Raw genomic sequence first — 24,532 nt, 5'->3', positions numbered from 1 at the left:
ATTCAAGTCCTTCAAGACGTAATTTTGCGTGATTTTGTTGCAGATTGTCTTTTTCTTTAGATCCAGCAAATTACTCCATTTTCCTTTCGTTATTAATACGACTGCAGCGTGCGTCTCTACTATCTAGTCCAGGGGTGTCAAACTCATTTTATATGGGGGGGGGGGCCACATGGAGAAAAATCTACTCCCAAGTGGGTCGGACTGGTAAAATCACGGTACGATAACTTAAAAATAAAGAACAAGCACATTCTGAAAATGTACAAATCAATGTTGTTTTTTTTACACTCACATGTTTAGGTTAATAGTATTCTACCTTTATTTGTCGTTATTTATACTTTCTAAATAGATTATGTGATAATGTTCATCAGTCAACTCATTGGTGTTAATTTTCAATCTATCAAGATAAAAAAAATGATATCAAAATCAAATTACAGAATGTTGTTTATGTGGTTTGCTCATTTTCCTCGACTGGTGCACTAACATCATGTGGTTTATTATTTTTACATATGTAGCATCATCTACAAAGATACAAATAATTGCTATTGTGACATCTAGTGGACACATTTAGAACAGCAGTTTCTTTCATTCCAAAATTTTGGCTAATTTTTATACTTTGCAAACTCATCCCGCGGGCCGGATAAAACCTGTTCGCGGGGCGTACGTTTGACACCCCTCATCTAGTCGGTCAGTGCGAACACAGCACATCTCTCTCTTTATGTCTCTGCTGCTCACTCAGGCACAATTTGCCCTCTTCTTCCTGCCCTACTGATGTTATTTTTCACAAATATCTTTGCCTTATTACGATAATTTTAGTGGATTTGTTTATATTTTAAAATAAATCTGTATTTACTTTCTATTGGTCGCTACCAAAATTCACAGTAGCAAAGGCAGAACAAACAGGCAACATAGAAGAGGACGTACAAGAGAAGGGAAGGATGTTGATCTTGGGACAATATTTTTGAAATGAAAATCCCAAACTAAAAAAAAGATTGGGAAAAAATTGAACGCAGACTTTAAATCTACTCAGCGAGCTGGAGGTAAATTCGATCTCAGTATCCTCTTCCTGTACCACGTTACAGTTCACGGAGCCATGACTCGGAAGGCATCGGTATTCCCCACAGGGTGCGACCTGTTTTTGGAGCCAATTATCGGGGACGAATGTACTCTTAACGCACCTCAGACCACAGGAAAATCTTCTAGGACGATCTTGTAAGACACGAGATGGTCGGGTGTTTGCGGTCTTTGGTCGGAAGGGGGAAATTCGGGACAAAAACAGCCCAATTGTCTGTATGTATGTGGACGAGTTGAGGACATAAACGGGGTGGGCTTAAACGGGTTCCACTGTACTGGACCTCTTTTTCCCTGGTCTTTTTTTAAAAGTTCAACTGAAATAAATATATGTGATAAAAAATATCTTAATAAATCCCTTTAAAGATTTTAAGTAAATATAACATCAAAATAAAGTACAATAAATAAAATAATTTTGGCAACAAACCCCTACTAATAATAAGAGAGTCCTTTAGGGAATACAATCAAGCATCAATCCGGTGTTCAGTCCATCCAAGAATGCTTCATTTTCTTTGCTTCTTTCCAGAACAAATACTGCCACAATCAGTCCGTGAGATTGGAATGTATCCGAGTCACCTTTTAAAGAAAGCAACCATTGACCGTGTTGCCAAGTGACAACACTCGTCAGAAGTCAAGGGACTTGCAGCCGGTAAAGAAAGTAAAGCCAGAGTGCAGATATGAAAGCAGGAAAGAGGCGGCGAGATTTTCATCATCACATGATGTTTTTTAGAGACGTCTTCCAAAGGGCAACCCAGCAATCCGTAAAGAAAGGAATATCATTCTGATGTAGATGCTTCATTAAGAGCTCTTAGGGGGCTGCTAGGCTGGACGCTTGGCCACATTTCAGGACTAAAGTAGAAAGTTGAGCTTTCTCCTTCGTAACTGCAGAGCTCTCACTTAGAGCTCAATCTCAAAAGTCTTTTGCAGGTTGTTCGAAAACGGGTTGGCTGCTGCTGCTGCCGGAGTCTTGCTTCCAGGTGCCTGGGCTGCTGGTTTGGTCTCAAGCGCAGCCCACTTGGCCTCGAAACGGTCGTCATCTTTGGGATTACCGGTCACAGGGGCGGTCAGGTGGCTGCCCTCCGGTGGCCAACTACTGGTACTGCTAGAGGTTCCATTGGGAAGAGCTGCTGTGGTGCCGCTGTGTGGTGGGAGACCATTTATGGCTGTTGAAAGGGGAGGAGTAGAGGAGAATGGTGTGGAAAACCCACCCGTGGTACCAACTGCACAAGGTGCTCCTGAGTAAGAATGGTGGGTGCCCACTTTAGGCCCTCCGACGCAAGAGCCAATAGCACCTCCAGTGCTGGAAGAGCCTGAAGCCGTGCAGAAGACATTGGCCACCATTTGCGATGGAGTGATTCCCACCACGGGTACGCTAACATTAGGGTAGGTCATACTGCTGGCCAAGCCTGGGATGTACGTTTGCATGGGAACAAATGTCGGTTGGACAGGCTGACTAGGGAAGATCCCGACAGGAGCTGTAGTGGCATCGAAAGCCAAAGGAAAAGGCTGCATGGAGCTGGGGATGGAGCCTCGGTGCCCAGGGAGGGAGGGCTGCATCATTGGGGCTCCTGACATACTAGGACCAGACATTGTGGGGATGGACATAGAAGGCAAAGACATAGGAGGGCTGGAAATTGGAGGGCCGGGTATCAGGGGGACTGATGATATGGAAATTGGTGGAAGAGACATTGGGGCAGGAGCTGAGGGGCCCGCTATGAGAGGTTTGATTGACACAGAGGCCTGACTGGATGCAGATGGTGGCCCCGGGATGGTGGGGATGGTGGAGCCCGGTGGGGGCGTCTGCTGAGCCTTGACTGCCTTGGAGACTTCTTCTAGCCATCTTTCTGCCTCGGACGGCGTCCGTTTGTGTCCACTCTGCATCACCACGGAGACGGCAGGAGGAGAGTGGAGCGGAGGATCCGGCTGAACCCAAGATGGTGTAGCTAAGAGGGAAAAAGTAGAGCATTTAGAGCACCGAAACAGATCTCTACTGGGTGATGCTTGCTAATTACCCTGCATCGGTGCTGGTGGTGGGGGCAAAGCTGCGGGCACAACGCAGGTTGGCAGGCCACCCGCAGATGAACAGGGGTTGGAGAAAGGATCCTCAGAAGGCTTGGTGAAGGAGGCGTTGATCTGACAACACAGGGCGTTGATGTCTCCCTCCCCTGGCAAGCACATGTCCATCTCCAGTACTAGCAGGAAAGGTACACATGAAGAGAGATGGGGAGAGGAGAAGGAATTTAAGAAAGCGTGTGGGCTAGTGCCTATCCCAGTTGATTTTGGACCAGAGGTACACCCTGTCCAGTCAACCTAACATTATACTGGGAGAAAACCTACACAAACAAGCAAGTCCTAACCACATTTCTACGGTGCTGTCCTGTTTCTTTGCATTGACTACAAACACTATGACTGACCGTCCAAAGAGCATTTAACAACTGAAACATGAGCAGAAAAGAATCAAAAACAAATGTTTCAACTCACCAGGGTTCTTGGTCTCAAAGTCCGTTTTGCGTTGCAGTGTGGATGGCAGGTCATTGAGACGGAGTGACAGCTGCCTCTTGAAGGGGGAGTTTTTCTGACTGAGAGCTGGGAATCCTCGGAATGATCCTTGACGTACCAGTTGCTCGATTGGCGCATGGCGGCGGGGGATTGCGTGAGGCCCACCAGGTTCCGGCCGTTCCATCGGGGATGCTGCACCCTCGGGTGGGGAAGCAGTACCAGGGGGCAGGGCAGCATGAACTGAAGGCTGGTCTGGAGGAAAGAGAAGTGTAAATTCTTGGCCGTAACCAAAAATGAGGAAACCGAGGCCGAAAACCGCAACACAGAAATAAATTATTATGCAAATGATTATTACCATTGCAGTTATGGTTATGACTGGGTACTAACCTCACTAAAATCAAGACATTGCAAATGCAGAAACTAATATTTACTCTTCAAAGAATAAAACAATCATAAAAGTATGGAAATATTTATTTACCACTGGTAACATATTTTGATATATTTTACAATAATACAAAAATATTAGTTAAGCCAAATACTAAATGGCGCCAGACAATGAGTCAACGCGCTCCAAAGAGTCAACAAGAAGTATAGAGTGGGTTGTTCCACTGCAGCAAAACTAGACAGGGATTGGATAAAGCTAGGTTTTGTCCCGCCCATCGGATGTTCAGCGTCTATGGACAGCGGCCTGGCCTGCACACTGGGCATCCGCAGGATGAATGGATGATCTGTCGGAGGCTAAATTCCTTTTCTGATTGACAGCGAAATGAACAAATCCTCAAATCTTGAAATATAAACCAATGTTGGAGCATTTTTCAAGTTTCATTCTGTTGTCTGAGGTTGACATGAAGAATTTTAGCATTCTTTCGGTGACCTTTTCTTCATTTGAAAACAACTTGCAACACATACTCGTGTTTCGCGTGCTTCTTGCTCACGTCATCACAACATCCTGTTTCTTCCTAAGTCTTGCCTAATTTTTTGTTGGTCGAAATATCGGTGCATTACTCCTAGTGAGCTAAAGATAAAGGGTTGAACTATCTTCCACTAAGGATTTTCCAGTCGAGTCTAACTCGTTAGATTTTGCATATCACCGACAACTACAACTTTAAGTTAATTTGGAAAAAAAAACCTCAAACAATAAGATACATTCACATTTAAATTGTGTCCCTTGGTTTTCACTATGTCCTGTTACCCCTTCAAAACAAGTATTATAATATTCCGCAAGTCACATGGTCCATCATCCTTTATATTTGTTGATTTTTCAACTATGATCAATACTGTTACCTGAATAATTTGTTTAATGTTTGTTCTCATAATACAGTAATATATGTATGCGACTTAAAAGCTTAATTGACTCTGTGACGGAGCTCTTAACTCAAAACACTTGTATCTCAAATCAACATTGCTTCATCTTCTCAGTACTGTTCTGTTTTAACTGTCTAAAATTGTTCTCTGAGTGCAATAGGAAACACATGTTTAATGTATTGTAATATTTTCTGTTAAAATAAAGCCAAAATTGACAATTTTCGTAGTTCCCTTTCTTTGGAAAAGTATCAATATATACTTTGGTACCGGTACCAAATTATTGGTATCGGGACAACCCAAATTCCATGCAAAAAACTCACTCCTGTTACTTTCAGTCCTGTTACTCAAACAAGTCCAAGGTGTTTAATGCCTTTTAATTTCTATTTTAACCGTCTGAAATTGTTCTTTGAGTGCAATAGGTAACACATGTTTAATGTATTGTAATATTTTCTGTTAAAATAAAGCCAATATTGACAATTTTCGTAGTTCCCTTTCTTTGGAAAAGTATCGATATATACTTTGGTACCGGTACCAAATTATTGATATCGGGACAACCCAAATTCTATGCTAAAAACTCACTCCTGTTACTTTCAGTCCTGTTACTCAAACAAGTCAAATATGTTTAATGCCTTTTAATTTCTATTTTAACCTCCTAAAATTGTTCTTTGAGTGCAATAGGAAACATGTTTAATGCATTGTAATATTTTCTGTTAAAATAAAGCCAATATTGACAATTTTCGTAGTTCCCTTTCTTTGGAAAAGGATCGATATATATACTTTGGTACCGGTACCAAATTATTGGTATCGGGACAACCCGAATTCCATGCTAAAAACTCACTCCTTTTACTTTCAGTCCTGTTACTCAAACAAGTCCAATGTGTTTAATGCCTTTTAATTTCTATTTTAACCTCCTAAAATTGTTCTTTGAGTGCAATAGGAAACATGTTTAATGCATTGTAATATTTTCTGTTAAAATAAAGCCAATATTGACAATTTTCGTAGTTCCCTTTCTTTGGAAAAGGATCGATATATATACTTTGGTACCGGTACCAAATTATTGGTATCGGGACAACCCGAATTCCATGCTAAAAACTCACTCCTTTTACTTTCAGTCCTGTTACTCAAACAAGTCCAATGTGTTTAATGCCTTTTAATTTCTATTTTAACCTTCTAAAATTGTTCTTTGAGTGCAATAGGAAACACATGTTTAATGTATTGTACTATTTTCTGTTAAAATAAAGCCATTATTGACAATTTTCGTAGTTCCCTTTCTTTGGAAAAGTATCGATAAATACTTTCGTACAGGTACCAAATTATTGGTATCGGGACAACCCAAATTCCATGCTAAAAACTCACTCCTGTTACTTTCAGTCCTGTTACTCAAACAAGTCCAATGTGTTTAATGTCTTTTAATTTCTATTTTAACCGTCTGAAATTGTTCTTTGAGTGCAATAGGTAACACGTGTTTAATGTATTGTAATATTTTCTGTTAAAATAAAGCCAATATTGACAATTTTCGTAGTTCCCTTTCTTTGGAAAAGTAGCGAAAAGTATCGATATATACTTTGGTACCGGTACCAAATTATTGATATCGGGACAACCCAAATTCTATGCTAAAAACTCACTCCTGTTACTTTCAGTCCTGTTACTCAAACAAGTCCAATATGTTTAATGCCTTTTAATTTCTATTTTAACCTCCTAAAATTGTTCTTTGAGTGCAATAGGAAACACATGTTTAATGCATTGTAATATTTTCTGTTAAAATAAAGCCAATATTGACAATTTTCGTAGTTCCCTTTCTTTGGAAAAGGATCGATATATATACTTTGGTACCGGTACCAAATTATTGGTATCGGGACAACCCAAATTCTATGCTAAAAACTCACTCCTGTTACTTTCAGTTCTGTTACCCAAACAAGTCCAATGTCTTTAATGCCTTTTAATTTCTATTTTAACCTTCTAAAATTGTTCTTTGAGTGCAATAGGAAACACGTGTTTAATGTATTGTAATATTTTCTGTTAAATTAAAGCCAATATTGATAATTTTCGCAGTTCCCTTTCTTTGGAAAAGTATCGATATATACTTTGGTACCGGTACCAAATTATTGATATCGGGACAACCCAAATTCCATGCTAAAAACTCACTCCTGTTACAGTCCGGTTACTCAAACAAGTCCAATGTCTTTAATGCCTTTTAATTTCTATTTTAACCTTCTAAAATTGTTCTTTGAGTGCAATAGGTAACACATGTTTAATGTATTGTAATATTTTCTGTTAAATTAAAGACAATATTGACAATTTTCGCAGTTCCCTTTCTTTGGAAAAGTATCGATATATACTTTGGTACCGGTACCAAATTATTGATATCGGGACAACCCAAATTCCATGCTAAAAACTCACTCCTGTTACTTTCAGTCCGGTTACTCAAACAAGTCCAATGTGTTTAATGCCTTTTAATTTCTATTTTAACCTTCTAAAATTGTTCTTTGAGTGCAATAGGAAACACGTGTTTAATATATTGTAATATTTTCTATTAAAATAAAGCCAATATTGACAATTTTCGTAGTTCCCTTTCTTTGGAAAAGTATTGAAAAGTATCGATGTATACTTTGGTACCGGTATTAAATTATTGGTATCGGGGCAACCCAAATTTTATGCTAAAAACTCACTCCTGTTACTTTCAGTCCTGTTACTCAAACAAATCATCTTTGGGCTAATACACATTTTAAGTCATTCAAAATGTGTATTAATTAGATTTAGAGTCGAAAAAAGACAAATATAAGTTTACAACAAATGTGGTACCGATTCGGCAAACTGGCCCAGAAAATGAGTAAAAATCATCTAAAAAATGAGACATAAGATCCTTCACTTTGTAAGTGCGCCATGGTTTATAAGCCTCACCTTTATTTTTATCCTGTGATTTCTCATCATGTTCACTGCTGCTGCCTGGCTGGTTGCAGGAAGAGTTAGCGCGGAAAGAGCCCTCGCGTACGAACGACGTCCGAGTGGCGTCGAAAGATGCCGTCACACCACACTCCTTCTCCCTGCGCTGTTTCCTCTCCAAACAGGCGGCGAAGGCACAGCCGACCGCGTGGCTCAGTCTCTCTCCCTAATAGGAAACAAATACAAACCCACAAGCATTTCAAAACAGTCCCAAGACGTGGTGACTTGTTGCATGAGATTGATGGCGACTTGGATATACAATACAACCCAGTGCGTAATTATCCAATCAGATCCCCATGTTGTTAGGACCGCATGCCCTGCGATGATGATTACGCTCCATGATAAATCCTTGATAAAAAAACAGAGACAGTTTGCGGAGGCAAGAGAGACAGATAAGATGGATGGGTGACTTCTGTCTAATCGTCTTATCTCAGTCCACTTATGCTTAGCTCCATGCTGTACACACCAGTAATCTCGCTCACCGGCCAAGTCGATAATGAAACCAGACAGGGTTGTATAGAATGCCAAATCCCTGGGCTTGGTTTTTAATAATAGTTTTTTTATATTTTACAATCATCTTCACAGGTTCAGGGAAATCACATCCATACTGTTAAGAGTATCAGTGATTCATTTGAGAAGAGGCCGTGACATAGGTTGTCTTTGTATTTAGATACAGTGCATCCGGAAAGTATACACAGCACTTTTTCCACATTTTGTTATGTTACAACCTTAATCCAAAATGGAATTTTTTTATACAGACAATACCCCATAATGAAATGTTTTTTTTCTTCCAATATTTGCAAATATATTAAAACTACAAAAAATAAAAATTACATGTACATACGTATTCACTTTAATGAAATTATTTGTTTTAAGCGACGCCTTGTGGTCACATTCACAATAATTTGTTAATTTAAGGCCGTGACTCTCATGATGCAATAGGTTGAATGATGCAGACCCGCTTGTTACTGGATACTTTCTACAAACCCCGTTTCCATATGAGTTGGGAAATTGTGTTGGATGTAAATATAAACGGAATACAATGATTTGTAAATCCTTTTCAACCCATATTCAATTGAATGCACTACAAAGACAACATATTTGATGTTCAAACTCATAAACTTTATTTTTTTTTGCAAATAATAATTAACTTAGAATTTCATGGCTGCAACACGTGCCAAAGTAGTTGGGAAAGGGCATGTTCACCACTGTGTTTCATGGCCTTTCCTTTTAACAACACTCAGTAAACTTTTGGGAACTGAGGAGACACATTTTTTAAGCTTCTCAGGTGGAATTCTTTCCCATTTTTGCTTGATGTACAGCTTAAGTTTTTCAACAGTCCGGGGGTCTCCGTTGTGGTATTTTAGGCTTCATAATGCGCAACACATTTTCAATGGGAGACAGATCTGGACTACAGGCAGGCCAGTCTAGTACCCGCACTCTTTTACTATGAAGCCACGTTGATGTAACACGTGGCTTGGCATTGTCTTGCTGAAATAAACAGGGGCGTCCATGGTAACGTTGCTTGGATGGCAACATATGTTGCTCCAAAACCTGTATGTTCCTTTCAGCATTAACACAGATGTGTAAGTTACCCATGTCTTGGGCACTAATACACCCCCATACCATCACAGATGCTGGCTTTTCAACTTTGCGCCTATAACAATCCAGATGGTTCTTTTCCTCTTTGGTCCGGAGGACACAACGTCCACAGTTTCCAAAAACAATTTGAAATGTGGACTCGTCAGACCACAGAACCCTTTTCCACTTTGTATCAGTCCATCTTAGATGAGCTCAGGCCCAGCGAAGCCGACGGCGTTTCTGGGTGTTGTTGATAAACGGTTTTCGCCTTGCATAGGAGAGTTTTAACTTGCACTTACAGATGTAGCGACCAACTGTAGTTTCTGACAGTGGGTTTCTGAAGTGTTCCTGAGCCCATGTGGTGATATCCTTTACACACTGATGTCGCTTGTTGATGCAGTACCGCCTGAGGGATCGAAGGTCACAGGCTTAGCTGCTTACGTGCAGTGATTTCTCCAGATTCTCTGACCCCTTTGATGATATTACGGACCGTAGATGGTGATATCCCTAAATTCCTTGCAATAGCTGGTTGAGAAAGGTTTTTCTTAAACTGTTCAACAATTTGCTCACGCATTTGTTGACAAAGTGGTGACCCTCGCCCCATCCTTGTTTGTGAATGACTGAGCATTTTATGGAATCTACTTTTATACCCAATCATGGCACCCACCTGTTCCCAATTTGCCTGTTCACTTGTGGGATGTTCCAAATACGTGTTTGATGAGCATTCCTCAACTTTATCAGTATTTATTGCCACCTTTCCCAACTTCTTTGTCACGTGTTGCTGGCATCAAATTCAAAAGTTAATGATTATTTGCACAAAAAAAAATGTTTATCAGTTTGAACATCAAATATGTTGTCTTTGTCGCATATTCAACTGAATATGGGTTGAATATGATTTGCAAATCATTGTATTCTGTTTATATTTACATCTAACACAATTTCCCAACTCATATGGAAACGGGGTTTGTACTACGCTGCTGCCTTGGAGACTTTGTATGTGTAAGTAATATGCAACTATGATTATTTAATATTTGTTTAAATTGCCAAAAGGCTTATTATACACTGCAATATTGATCAAATAAGGGCACTTAGTACGTATTGGCCGACAATACCATCCCTCCAGTGAAGTATGGTGGTGGCTGCATCATGCTGTGGGGTGTTTTTCTTTGAGACTAGTCAGGATAGAGGGAAATTTGAATGCAGAGACATCCTAGATGAACACCAATGCTTCCCATCCAACCTGATGGAGCTTGAGAGGCGCTGCAAAGAGGACTGGGCAAAGAGGAACGGGCGAAACTGTCCAAAGATAGGTGTGCCAAGCTTGTGGCATCGTATTCAAAAAGTCTTGAGGCTGTAATCGCTGCAAAAGTGCACTAACAAAAAATTGAGCAATGGCTGTGAATAGTTATTTATGCACATGTGATTCTTTTTATTTTGTTGTGGTTGTGGTCATATCCCAAATCGAAACCAGAACTAGCCTTAGGTTGCCCATTTATTAGGTTGCACATTTACTTCTGACTTTGACCAGAGACATTTTTTAGTAATAAATTTGTGTTGACCAGGACTTGTCGACGGGTTCAGGTGTTCTCACCGAGTCTTTAAGAGCCATGAAGCAGTGGCACATCCATCGTCTGGTGGTCCCGTCTCGGCAGATATAGGAGAAAGCCTTGTCATAGTTTCGATCAGGAGCGCAAAAGGACACCTTCTCTATGGTCTGGTCCACAATGAGGTCCTGGACAGAATACATAAGACAAGAGTCCATTAAACATTTCACACATATAATAAAAGTCAATTCAAATATGCTATATGTCAGTGTTTTTCAACCACTAGTGTGCCGTGAGATTATATAATTTCACCTATTTGGAGTAAAAATATTTTTTGCAAACCAGTAATTATAGTCTGCAAATGATGTGTTGTTGTTGAGTGTCGGTGCTGTCTAGAGCTCAGCAGAGTAACCGTGTGTTAATCATCTTGCAATGCAGTCTGCTGAAAATGCTGGAAAGGGCCACTCTACATGAGGCGGTATAGCTCGGTTGGTAGAGTGGGCGTGCCAGCAACTTGAGGGTTCCAGGTTCCATCCCCGCTTCTGCCATCCTAGTTACTGCCGTTGTGTCCTTGGGCAAGACACTTTACCCACCTGCTCCCAGTGCTTCCCACACTGGTTTAAAAATGTAACTTAGATATTGGGTTTCACTATGTAAAGCGCTTTGAGTCACTAGAGAAAAGCGCTATATAAATATTAGGGCTGTGAATCTTTGGGTGTCCCACGATTCGATTCAATATCGATTCTTGGGGTCACGATTCGATTCAAAATCGATTTTTTTTTGTCAATTCAACACGATTCTCGATTCAAAAAAGATTTTTTTCCCGATTCAAAACAATTCTCTATTCATTCAATACATAGGATTTCAGCAGGATCTACCCCAGTCTGCTGACATGCAAGCAGAGTAGTAGATTTTTGTAAAAAGCTTTTATAATTGTAAAGGACAATGTTTTATCAACTGATTGCAATAATGTAAATTTGTTTTAACTATTAAATGAACCAAAAATATGACTTATTTTATCTTTGTGAAAATATTGGACACAGTGTTGTCAAGCTTATGAGATGCGATGCAAGTGCACTGTGACACTATTGTTTTGTTTTTTTCGTTTTTTTTTTTATAAATGTCTAATGATAATGTCAATGAGTGATTTTTAATCACTGCTATGTTGAAATTGAAACTAATATTGATACAGTTAATATTAATTTTGGTTTCACTACTTTTGGTTTGTTCTGTGTCGTGTTTGTGTCTCCTCTCAGTTGCTCTGTTTACGGCAGTTCTGAGTGTTGCTGGGTCGGGTTTAGTTTTGGAATTGGATTGCATTGTTATGGTATTGCTGTGTATTGTTTTGTTGGATTGATTAATTAGTGTGTGACAATCACTGGTACTTTAATCTTTAATTAAATAAACAAAACATTTTTTTTAAATGAAAACATTACAAATAATAGATTTAAAAAAAAATGAGAATCCATTCTGAATCGCACAACGTGAGAATCGCGATTCGAATTCAAATCGATTTTTTCCCACACCCCAAATACATATAATTCCCTTCACTTCACTACATAGCAACTGACGCTGTGGTCAAAGTTAGAATTGCCACAAAACACATATTCAACACTCTATAGTGCATCGCCCCAATTCGTCACGTTTCATGCATCAGGTAATCCGCGACGAATGGGGCCATATGAATCCCCTTCATACTGTATATCGGAGATTTCCGATACATGCAACTACTTGTTTATTTTTTCCGGACCAGGACACCCCTATTAGAAAAATTAGGGTCGGCTGGCCTTGACAAAAAAAGTGGCTCTTATTTATTTTCAGGAAGTTTGCAACATTTTTTGAATGACCCAATACTTGACAAATTATTTTCATGCCATGAAGCCATTTTCCCTGCTACCAGTAACAAAAATGAAACCAACACTATTGACACCGGACCCTCTTAAATATTGAGGATGTTTGCTCCACGTCTTCAAGGAAGGCTTTATTCAGCCTTGCCTTAGTGTCTACTGAGGACACTCCAAGGGGGGCATCGCTTTCTTGGTGTATATTTAGGGGCCCCCGAGCTCACCTCTTTGCCTCTCCACAAAACAAAACGAGCAGCAAAACAAGGGCTGAGAGGCGCATGAAAGGCACAAAAGAACACACGCACACACATCCTCTTCTCCGAGGAAAACAAAGCAAGGGGTGGATGAGGACAGGAACGAGAAGAGAAGGCCATTCACTGCAGCAAATTAGTGAATGAAGGGAGCCACTGGTACCAAGGTGAAAGGCGGAGCAGAGGGTCTTCTTTTCAGGGAAATGACCGGTCATGTGATTTTTGCTTCAGATTCAATGGATCACCTCATATTATCAGGACACGCCTCCATATACAGACCATCTAACACAGTGTTTTTCAACCACAGTGCCGCGGCACACGAGTGTGCCGTGAGATACAGTCTGGTGTGCTGTGGGAGATTATCAAATTTCACCTACTTGGGTTAAAAATATTTTTTGCAAACCAGTAATTATAGTCTGCTAATTATGTGTTGTTGTTGAGTGTCTGTGCTGTCTAGAGCTCGGCAAAGTAACCGTGTAATACTCTTCCATATCAGTAGGTGGCAGCAGGTAGATAATTGCTTTGTAGATGTCGGAAACAGCGGGAGGCAGCGTGCAGGTAAAAAGGTATCTAATGCTTAAACCAAAAATAAACAAAAGGTGAGTGCCCCTAAGAAAGGGCATTGAAGCTTAGGGAAGGCTATGCAGAACGAAACTAAAAATTAACTGGCTACAAAGTAAACAAAAACAGAATGCTGGACGACAGCAAAGACTTACTGTGGAGCAAAGACGGCGTCCACAAAGCACATCCAAACATGACATGACAATGAACAATGTGAAGTGAATTTACTTCACTATGTAAAGCGCTTTGAGTCACTAGAGAAAAGCGCTATATAAATATAATTCACATGACATGACAATCAACAATGTCCCCACAAAGAAGGATAAAAACAACTAAAATATACTTCATTGCTAAAACAAAGTAGATGCGGGAAATTGCGTTTAAGGAAGACATGAAACTGCTACAGGAAAATACCAAAAAAAAGAGGAAAAGCCACCAAAATAGGAGCGCAAGACAAGAACTAAAACTATACGCACGGGAAAACAGCAAAAAATTCAAAATAATAATAATAATAATAATAATAATACCTGGGATTTAAATAAGTCACGGCGTGATGTGACAGGTGGTGACAGTACACCTACTTTGAGACAAGAGCTATATTGATGCATGGTTGGTTATGGTTTGAATTCATATCCAACACTTGCAACAATGACTTTTTATTGTCTACTGAGTTTCATTTTTTAATGATTTCTGCTGGTGGTGTGCCTCCGGATTTTTTCAATGAAAAAAATGCGCTTTGGCTCAAAAAAGGTTGAAAAACACTGATCTATCTGTTGTGCGTGCAGTAAACGTGACTCATCAGAATACAACATGGTGACGTGACTCTTGGCATTTTAAAGGGATTGAACGTTCTTTTCCATTTGTGCGCCATGGAAGTCGTGTTGTCGCACAGAAACGCCGCGCTGTCCTTTCAGAGTTCAGCACTTAGTCACTGATGGAGACCAAGGTCATGAGACTCATACTTCACATATAAAACCACTTTGTACCGTCGTCGCTTTAGAAAAGGGGTTTAAGGCCACCTTTAGATACTTGTATGTGGTTTTAACTACTAAGAGCACATTGTGCCAAACTCACAGCCCAGGGGGCCAGATTTACATCATTTTATATGGCCCACAAAAGCCTGGAAAAATATGCATTGATAACGTACTTTCTTATGTAATCTCTAAAAATGAATAGGTACTAGATTTGGTAGTTTTATAGCTACCAACCAAATTCCGTACCGATTCACGTAAAATCAAATGGTACTTTATCATGATACTTTTGTTGCCTGTTAGAAAGCTTTCAAAAGTCAGGCTCCGCTCTTCAAAATGCACTAGCTCAATGCTAATTTACATGGGATATGCCATATACATCCTACTGATTAGCGTTAACAATTTTACATGGCAATTTCAAAACCTCCAAAGGTGGTAATCAAAACTACTACTAAGATGCACGCTTGCACTAGACTGGCACACTCAATTCAATGGCAAAGACTACTTTCTGACTACTGAAATGAATACATTGCATTATACAGTTATCATTATCAGCTCAGTGTTGAAGGCCTACTGAAATGAAATTGTTTTATTTAAACGGGGATAGCAGATCCATTCTATGTGTCATACTTGATCATTTCGCGATATTGCCATATTTTTGCCGAAAGGATTTAGTAGAGAACAACGACGATAAAGGTCGCAACTTTTGGTCGCTGATAAAAAAAAGCCTTGCCTATACCGGAAGTAGCGTGACGTCACCGGAGGAAGGACTCCTCACATTTTCCCATTGTTTACAATGCAGCGAGAGAGATTCGGACCGAGAAAGCGACGATTACCCCATTAATTTGAGCGAGCATGAAAGATTTGTGGATGAGGAAAGTGAGAGTGAAGGACTACAGTGCAGTGCAGGACGTATCTTTTTTCGCTCTGACCGTAACTTAGGTACAAGGGTTCATTGGATTCCACACTTTCTCCTTTTTCTATTGTGGATCACGGATTTGTATTTTAAACCACCTCGGATACTATATCCTCTTGAAAATGAGAGTCGAGAACGCGAAATGGACATTCACAGGGACTTTTATCCCCACGACAATTCATCGGCGAAGCTCTTTAGCTACTGAGCTAACGTGATAGCATCGGGCTCCAATGCAGATAGAAACAAAATAAATAAATCCCTGACTGGAAGGATAGACAGAAGATCAACAATACTATTAAACCATGGACATGTAAATACACGGTTAATAATTCCCAGCTTGGCGAAGCTTAACATTGCTGTTGCTAACGACGCCGTTGAAGCTAACTTAGCAACGGGACCTCACAGAGCTATGATAAAAATATTAGCGCTCCACCTACGCCAGCCAGCCCTCATCTGCTCATCAACACCCATGCTCACCTGCGTTCCAGCGATCGACGGAAGGACGAAGGACTTCATCCGATCATCCGTGCGGTCGGCGGCTAGCGTCGGATAGTGCGTCTGTTATCCAAGTCAAAGTCCTCCTGGTTGTGTTGCTACAGCCAGCCGCTAATACACTGATCCCACCTACAGTTTTCTTCTTTGCAGTCTTCATTGTTCATTAAACAAATTGCAAAAGATTCACCAACACAGATGTCCAGAATACTGTGGAATTTTGAGATGAAAACAGAGCTTTTTTGTATTGAATTCAATGGGGTACCAATACTTCCGTTTCAACCATTGACGTCACGCGCATACGTCATCATAAATAGACGTTTTCAACCGGAAGTTTAGCGGGAAATTTAAAATTGCACTTTATAAGTTAACCCGGCCGTATTGGCATGTGTTGCAATGTTAAGATTTCATCATTGACATATAATCTATCAGACTGCGTGGTCGGTAGTAGTGAGTTTCAGTAGGCCTTTAAATGGTAATTTATTGACATTTTATATCATTAACATTCATATTAACATTTATTAATACGTAACCCACAAACATACCGAAAATTGGTACTGTTAAGAAGGTACTGGGATTTGGTACCATAGCTGTTCCAATGTGAAAGGTAACCATCCCTAATCATCTTGGTACTGTAAAGTACTGGTATCGATTCCCAGGTACTGGGAATTGGTACCGTATCTGTTCCAATGTGAAAGGTACCTATCCCTAATCATGAAGCGATTAAACATGAATATTCATATATATTCATTATTACAGCCATAACTGTATTGTGGTCCTGCATTGATACAGTTTTCGTAAGTAATCCGTTCCCAAAAGTCCAACGAAAACCGAATCGTGCCAAAACTGAAACAATGTTTTCCCAAAAGAAAAAATCCAAATCCAATTACTCTGTATCCGACACCCAAAAATATGACATCATGGGTGGGGTAGGAAAAATAACATTTAGACATACACTCAAAACATAAAACTGTTGGTATACATATTATTTTAAAAGCGGTGCTTGGGGGTGGTAGAGGATGTGAGGTTGTGTGTCGTATGTATGTGTGTATTTATGTGTGTGTGTGTGTGTGTGTGTGTGTGTGTGTGTGTGTGTGTGTGTGTGTGTGTGTGTGTGTGTGTGTGTGTGTGTGTGTGTGTGTGTGTGTGGCCTTCCAACAATATGAGAAGAAAGAACGTAAAGGGCTCCTCCATTGAACTCACTCCCTCTTTTATTCTCTGCCGCTCTTTAGTCTGATCCACTTTCAAAAGAGCCCCCGGTGAGCTGCACTCCCACTGGGGAGGCCTCTTAGTCGCCAGACATTCCTCAAGTGCAAGTTTATGTCTGCGCTCCTCTGTCGCCTTCCTTCTATACAGTGTGCTTTTCACACTGAAATGGAAAAGTACCACAATAAGACACTGGGGGCCTAAACTAAACTAAAGGTTTACGTGTATTAAAACACGTGCAAACTTTCATCCATCCATTTTCTACCGCTTGACCCTTTCGGGGTAGCGGGGGGGGGGGGGTCCTGGAGCCTATCTCAGCTCCATGCGGGCGGTAGGCGGGGTACACCCTGGACAAGTCGCCACCTTGATAGCACAAAAGCAAAGCCGATCTACTAAACTTGCGCATCACTTAGGTGAGCAAATTAGAGAGTGCAATCCTTTAAAGGCCTACTGAAACCCACTACTACCGACCACGCAGTTTGATAGTTTATATTTTAATGATGAAATCTTAACATTGCAACACATGCCAATACGGCCGGGTTAACTTATAAAGTGCAATTTTAAATTTCACGGGAAATATCCGGCTGAAAACGTCTCGGTATGATGACGTTTGCGTGTGACGTCACGGATTGTAGCAGACATTTTGGAACAGCATTAAGTCGTCTGTTTTCATCGCAAAATTCCACAGTATTCTGGACATCTGTGTTGGTGAATCTTTTGCAATTTGTTTAATGAACAATGAAGACAGAAAAGAAGAAAGCTGTAGGTGAGCTCGGTGTATTAGCGGCTGGCTACAGCAACACAACGCCGTCCGCCGCTGTCCTCACCGGTGTCTGGGTTGACTTCCTCCGTCTCCGGGCCGCCGACCGCACAGATGATCGTGGTGAAGTCCTCCATCGCGCCGTCAATCGCTGGAACGCAGGTGAGCACGGGTGGTGATGAGCAGATGAGGGCAGGCGTAGGTGAAGAGCTAATGTTTTTATCATAGCTCTGTCGAGGTCCCGTAGCTAAGTTAGCTTCAATGGCGTCGTAGCAACAGCATTGCTAGGCTTCACCAGGCGGCACAGCATTAACCGTGTGGTTACAGGTCCAGGGTTTAGTTCAGTGTCTCCTGATAGTAGAAGTAATAGTAGTATTGTTGATCTTCGGTCTATCCTTCCAGTCAGGGGCATGTTTCTTCTGTTTCTATCCGCAGTTAAGCACGATGCTATCACGTTAGCTCCGAAGCTAAAGTGTTTCGCCGATATATTGTCGTGGAGATAAAAGTCACTGTGAATGTCCATTTTGCGTTCTCGACTCTCATTTTCAAGAGGATATAGTATCCGAGGTGGTTTAAAATACAAATCCGTGATCCACAATAGAAAAAGGAGAAAGTGTGGAATCCAATGAGCCCTTGTACCTAAGTTACGGTCAGAGCGAAAAAAGATACATCCTGGCGTCCTGCACTGCACTCTAATCATTCACTCTCACTTTCCTCATCCACAAATCTTTCATCCTCGCTCAAATTAATGGGGTAATCTTCGCTTTCTCTGTCCAAATCGCTCTCGCTGCTGGTGGGAATGATTGTAAACAATGTGCAGATGTGAGGCGCTCCACAACCTGTGATGTCACGCTACTTCCGGTACAGGCAAGGCTTTTTTATCAGCGACCAAAAGTTGCGAACTTTATCGTCGATGTTCTTTACTAAATCCTTTCAGCAAAAATATGGCAATATCGCGAAATGATCAAGTATGACACATAGAATGGACCTGCTATCCCCGTTTAAATAAGAAAATTTCATTTCAGTAGGCCTTTAGGTGTGTCTGTCTTCATGAATATGCAGAATACTGAGAGGATAAGATGCAAATATAATTATTTAGGCACACGCAGTGTGATTTATCAACACCAAAACTGTTCTGTGGGTTTCATTTAATTGTGCTAGTGTAGTGATGGACGATTCTGTGTTTTTTTCTAACCTTTACTGGGCCAAGGCCAGGCCCACCCCTCCAGTTTTGCACGAAGAAGCACATGTGACATATATCCCTGTCGAATGACAGGGAGCTTCATATGAAATTTTACCTCAAACGTATTCCTAGCCGCATACTTCTCCGCCAGTGCTAAGAATATAATAGCACATCACCCCACATAGTCCAATTGGACACCGAGATGCACAGCGTCAGTGCTTGCTTTAAAAGGCGGCAGTACAGGGTTGGAAATCCGGTCCTAGTCGGGTTTGAATTATGTTAATATTTTTTTGCAATAATGTATTTACCATGCATTTGTTTTTGTACAAAACATGCATCAAATTAAATTCAAGTTTAATTAAAAAAGTAAAAAAATCGTTTGCCAAAATTCTGTAACTGGGTGGCCCCAAATTAAATTCCGCTTAAAGGCCTACTGAAATGACATTTTTTTATTTAAACGGGGATAGCAGATCCATTCTATGTGTCATACTTGATCATTTCGCGATATTGCCATATTTTTGCTGAAAGGATTTAGTAGAGAACATCGACGATAAAGTTCGCAACTTTTGGTCGCTGATAAAAAAAAGCCTTGCCTGTACCGGAAGTAGCGTGATGTCACAGGTTGAAGGGCTCCTCACATTTCCCCATTGTTTACACCAGCAGCGAGAGCGATTCGGACCAAGAAAGCGACGATTACCCCATTAATTTGAGCGAGGATGAAAGATTTGTGGATGAGGAACGTTAGAGTGAAGGACTAGAGTGCAGTGCAGGACGTATATTTTTTCGTTCTGACCGTAACTTAGGTAAAAGGGTTCATTGGATTCCACACTTTGTCCTTTTTCAATTGTGGATCACGTATTTGTATTTTAAACCACCTCGCATACTATATCCTCTTGAAAATGAGAGTCGAGAACACGAAATGGACATTCACAGTGAATTTTATCTCAACAACAATACATCGGCGAAGCCCTTTAGCTACGGAGCTAACATGATAGCATCGGGCTTAACTGCAGATAGAAACAAAAGAAATAAACCCCTGACTGGAAGGATAGACAGAAAATCAACAATACTATTAAACCATGCACCTGTAACTACACGGTTAATGCTTTCCAGCCTGGTGAAGCTTAACAATGCTGTTGCTAACGACGCCATTGAAGCTAACTTAGCTACGGGACCTCACAGAGCTATGCTAAAAACATTAGCTATCCACCTACGCCAGCCAGCCCTCATCTGCTCATCAACACCCGTGCTCACCTGCGTTCCAGCGATCGACGGAGCGACGAAGGACTTCACCCGATCATAGATGCGGTCGGCGGCTAGCGTCGGATAGCGCGTCTGCTATCCTCAAAGTCCTCCTGGTTGTGTTGCTGTAGCCAGCCGCTAATACACCGATCCCACCTACAGCTTTCTTCTTTGCATTCTTCATTGTTCATTAAACAAATTGCAAAAGATTCACCAACACAGATGTCTAGAATACTGTGGAATTTTGCGATGAAAACAAAGCTTTTTGTATTGGATACAATGGTGTCCGAATACTTACGTTTCAACCATTGACGTCACGCGCATATGTCATCATACATAGACGTTTTCAACCGGAAGTTTCGCTGGAAATTTAAAATTGCACTTTATAAGTTAACCCGGCCGTATTGGCATGTGTTGCAATGTTAAGATTTCATCATTGATATATAAACTATCAGACTGCGTGGTCGGTAGTAGTGGGTTTCAGTAGGCCTTTAAGGACCCAAATTTGCAAAATTTAACAAAAATGTAAGAAAAACGTTGTATGAATAACGACAGGTAATTTTATACCTTCCCTCAGATGTTGTTCCTGGTGTAGATACATCAATTTGTACTAGATACATCACAATTATTGGGGTATGAATATGACAAAATATGTTCTTACCTTTGTTTTATCATCGACCACTCGGAGTCCATCTGCGGAAACCCACAAAACCGCCTTCACTGTCTTTTTCCCGCTCTGTTGCGACAAAACAAAATGACAGAGAGTTAATCATCCACAGCATCACAGGAGACTCGAGTACAAAACTATCCCGGTCTTCGTACTCTCAACTTTTCCGCCAAAGATTTGCCTTCTCGGTTATCGTACGGAAAAACATTGATTGATTGATTGAGAAATTTATTGACATCTTAAATAATTGAATCCATGTAATGCTTTAAAAAGGCAAATGGATGGCACAAAAAGCCAAAAGGCTTGTTTCCATTGTGGTCCATTAAATATTCATCACATTTGATACATTCAATAATAAAAGATATATAACCTGTAACATGTATATAAAAAAATAAGTTAAATAGATGGATAAATTATGTACATATACACAGTATACATGTCAGGTGATTTAAAAACAATATATATAAACAATGGGGGGGTACCTGACACTATGTACATGACTATGCACATGTTGACTCCAAGAGTGTGCAAAACAGAATGAGAAAATATACATACACTATAACCACATATAAACCTGTTTGATGCTTCGAAGAGTTGCTGGGGATCGATTTTGGTTCAGATCAGGTAGAGGTTGAGCTGAGCCATGATTTTATGGCAGTTTTAAAAATTTAGTAGGGAAGTTCGAATTTTAAGGTCCGTTGGTAGTGCATTCCACTGTGTGGTGGCAAAATAGTACAATGCATTTTTTTCCCATGAGAGTCTTGAATTTGGGGGAGACCAGGTCTGAGGAACTCCCTCTCGTGTAGTACCTGTGTAGCATCAATAGTGAAATAGTTCGACAGGTACTTGGGGACAGTTTCTCTGAGTATTTTAAATACCAGATTCCATTGAATCGTTGTGCCTTTATTTGCAAAATAAGCCCCCATAGAAAGTTCCAAGTGCTAGCACCGTGAAAAATAAGGTGAGAAACACTATTGAGTTTAAGAATACGATGCAGTCTTCGTCTGACCTTTTGGAATGGATTACTAACACAAACCGAGGTACCAATGTAAACTTGATTAGTGAGCTCATTGTTATGATGATGTAATCAACAAGCTATTACTAGGATGTAAGTCACCTGGTTTAAAAAGAGTCAACTCTGGTTGGACCATAAAAACGATAGAAATGAGTCAGGGAAACAAAAATAGTAGTCTTCGTAGCAGTGTGCATCAGTACAGAGCCCTAGTTATTGCATAATCCCATTGAGAGAACGGAAGCAGAAATGGAAGAGAGGAGCTAAATGAGGAGGTGGTGCAGGGATTTTAAAAAAGGGACAAGCGGTCAATTACATAAAATGGTTGACAGAGAGACAAAATAGACGGTAAGAATGTACATTTCACACAGTGACGGATCTTGCTTGTCAGCAGAAACAACAACACACTCCATATCTCCAGACAATATCTGAGTATACTTTATTTCCCTCCAACACCACACTAAACTCCCTGATCTTATTTTCTGCTCTGTTGGGAATTGCAGGGTGAAACTGTCCGAAAGAAGGTAATTACCGAGTATGGAATGTGTGAGTGTGGATTTATACGTTGCAGTACAACCTGCTGTAAATCCCTGCATTGCAGCACAGAATCACCGACCACAACATTAGGTACGACTGTGAGCTGATACAAGAACAACAACAGCGATACCATTTATCCATGAGTAGGGATTGGTACCGTTCATATTTGAACCAATACGGTACCAATTCCCGGTACCTGGGATTCGATACCAGTACTCAACGGTACCAATTTTCAGTACTTGCGTGTTGTATGACAAATATTATTTTTGATGATAAAATAAATGTTTTATTGTAAGATTTAAAATGAGCTGATTATTAGAACTGCTGTCCAATTGTTATATATTTGTTTCATTATCACACTTCTGTGTCTCAATTACAACTGCAAGTCCAGTACATTAGATAGCAGTAGTGTATAGTTTATGGTGTGTTGGCTGCTCAGTTTGTTGCACCCCAGAAAGTGTTAATACTGTAAGTATTGTACTTATTACACAGCAGCTGCTTGATTGTAACATACATCTTAATTGTAGTTATCGTTAACACATTTGGAGGTGTTGAAATCGCCATGCAAAATCGCTAATGCTACTTTATTTATTTATTATTTTGGAGCCTTTTTTGATTGAATTTCTTAGTTGGCATTGGAAATTGCAACACGACCTAGTGCAGTGGTTCTTAACCTGGGTTCGAACGAACCCTCAGTGAGTCAGCCTCAGGGGTTCGGCAGAGCCTCCGCCGCGGAGGTCAAGACACACCCGACTCATTGTGTAAATAAGAACTTCTCCCTGTCGGCGTATTATGGATACCCTCAAACAATGATCCCTCTAAATTTTCCATATATGTGAGCATTCGGTGGAGCACATGTGAGCGACATCAGACGTGCACATGCACTGAGGTCACACCTGCAGCACACCTGTCTCAAACCTGACTAAATAACAAGTTCAATGTTTTATTATTATAATCAAATGACAGCAGTCATTTCCATGAGATTATTTTCTAATATAAGTGTTTTGGCCCACTTACAATGACTATAACATATTGTTTTTCATGAGCTGTGTACTAGTATTATATGTCTGGGTGGGGGGTCCTGCTTTGGAAATAATGTGTACCCCTTTCAGATATCGTATTTAGTTCCCACTAAAACATTCACATGTTGCACAATGAGATGTAAACATGGGATTATGTGTACATTCCTGTAACTTTCTGTTTGCAAAATATATCTTTATTAGTATTTCTTTAATATAACAACATCATTTTATGATTACGGTTCGGGTTCGGTGAATGCGCATATGAAACTGGTGGGGTTCGGTACCTCCAACCAGGTTAAGAACCACTGACCTAGTGGTAATCTGGCTGTGTGACGTCACAACCAGTCGTGACGTCACGCGCTACCGTAAGGTGGCACCGTTGGAATTAAAGTGAATCGATGTCGGGATGGGACCGCCGGGATTCGGTCTGTGTCAAAAAAGTACTGGAGTTGGTACTCATTCATTTCCATGCGTGAGATCGGCCAATACCGATCACATGTATTAACTGTAAATAATGTTTCAGTGTATTTATGGTGAGCGCTATTTACAGTTTAACAATATCAAAACACAATTTAAACTAGTTCCTTCATCTCTTTTTTTTTTTTACGTACGATTGTTTAGCGAATAACTAAGCAAAAAGCAAAAACTACCATCTACTACTCATTTATATCCTTTGGTTTTTGCCCTCAAAATATTCCCTGAGTTTGTAAACATGAACAAAAACAGCAAAACAAATATTTTGAGATAACAAAAATATTGATATCATCACTTTAATATCAATTATATACTGATACTACCCTTAGTACTGTGACATTGCTGACACACCAACAGTTGTATTATCCTCTCTTTAACTCTTATTAATCTACTTATTAATAACTGCTTACTTTCTGCTGCATTGTGGTTCCATCTACACTTCTTAAAGTTCACT

The 24,532-nt window shown here is 40.3% G+C and overlaps 1 protein-coding gene across 7 annotated transcripts in view; it reads right to left on the bottom strand.

The window, feature by feature from the left end:
* numbl (NUMB like endocytic adaptor protein) overlaps window positions 1-24,532 on the bottom strand; it is a 167,918-nt gene that overhangs the window by 2,580 nt on the left and 140,806 nt on the right. For all 7 annotated transcript variants that reach the window (XM_062067997.1, XM_062067998.1, XM_062067992.1 and 4 more), the window contains 6 exons: window positions 21,028-21,102; window positions 10,988-11,128; window positions 7,774-7,981; window positions 3,550-3,819; window positions 3,081-3,260; window positions 1-3,011 (listed from right to left, as the gene is read on the bottom strand). The exon at window positions 1-3,011 is cut by the window's left edge and continues 2,580 nt beyond it. In XM_062067997.1, coding sequence (XP_061923981.1) covers window positions 1,966-3,011; window positions 3,081-3,260; window positions 3,550-3,819; window positions 7,774-7,981; window positions 10,988-11,128; window positions 21,028-21,102 — 1,920 coding nt within the window. In that variant the 3' untranslated portion in view covers window positions 1-1,965. The remainder of the gene's footprint in view (window positions 3,012-3,080; window positions 3,261-3,549; window positions 3,820-7,773; window positions 7,982-10,987; window positions 11,129-21,027; window positions 21,103-24,532) is intronic.

The sequence above is a fragment of the Entelurus aequoreus genome, linkage group LG13 (genome assembly GCF_033978785.1).
Source record: "Entelurus aequoreus isolate RoL-2023_Sb linkage group LG13, RoL_Eaeq_v1.1, whole genome shotgun sequence".
Taxonomy (NCBI): domain Eukaryota; kingdom Metazoa; phylum Chordata; class Actinopteri; order Syngnathiformes; family Syngnathidae; genus Entelurus; species Entelurus aequoreus.
This window is presented reverse-complemented; position numbering and strand designations above follow the sequence as displayed.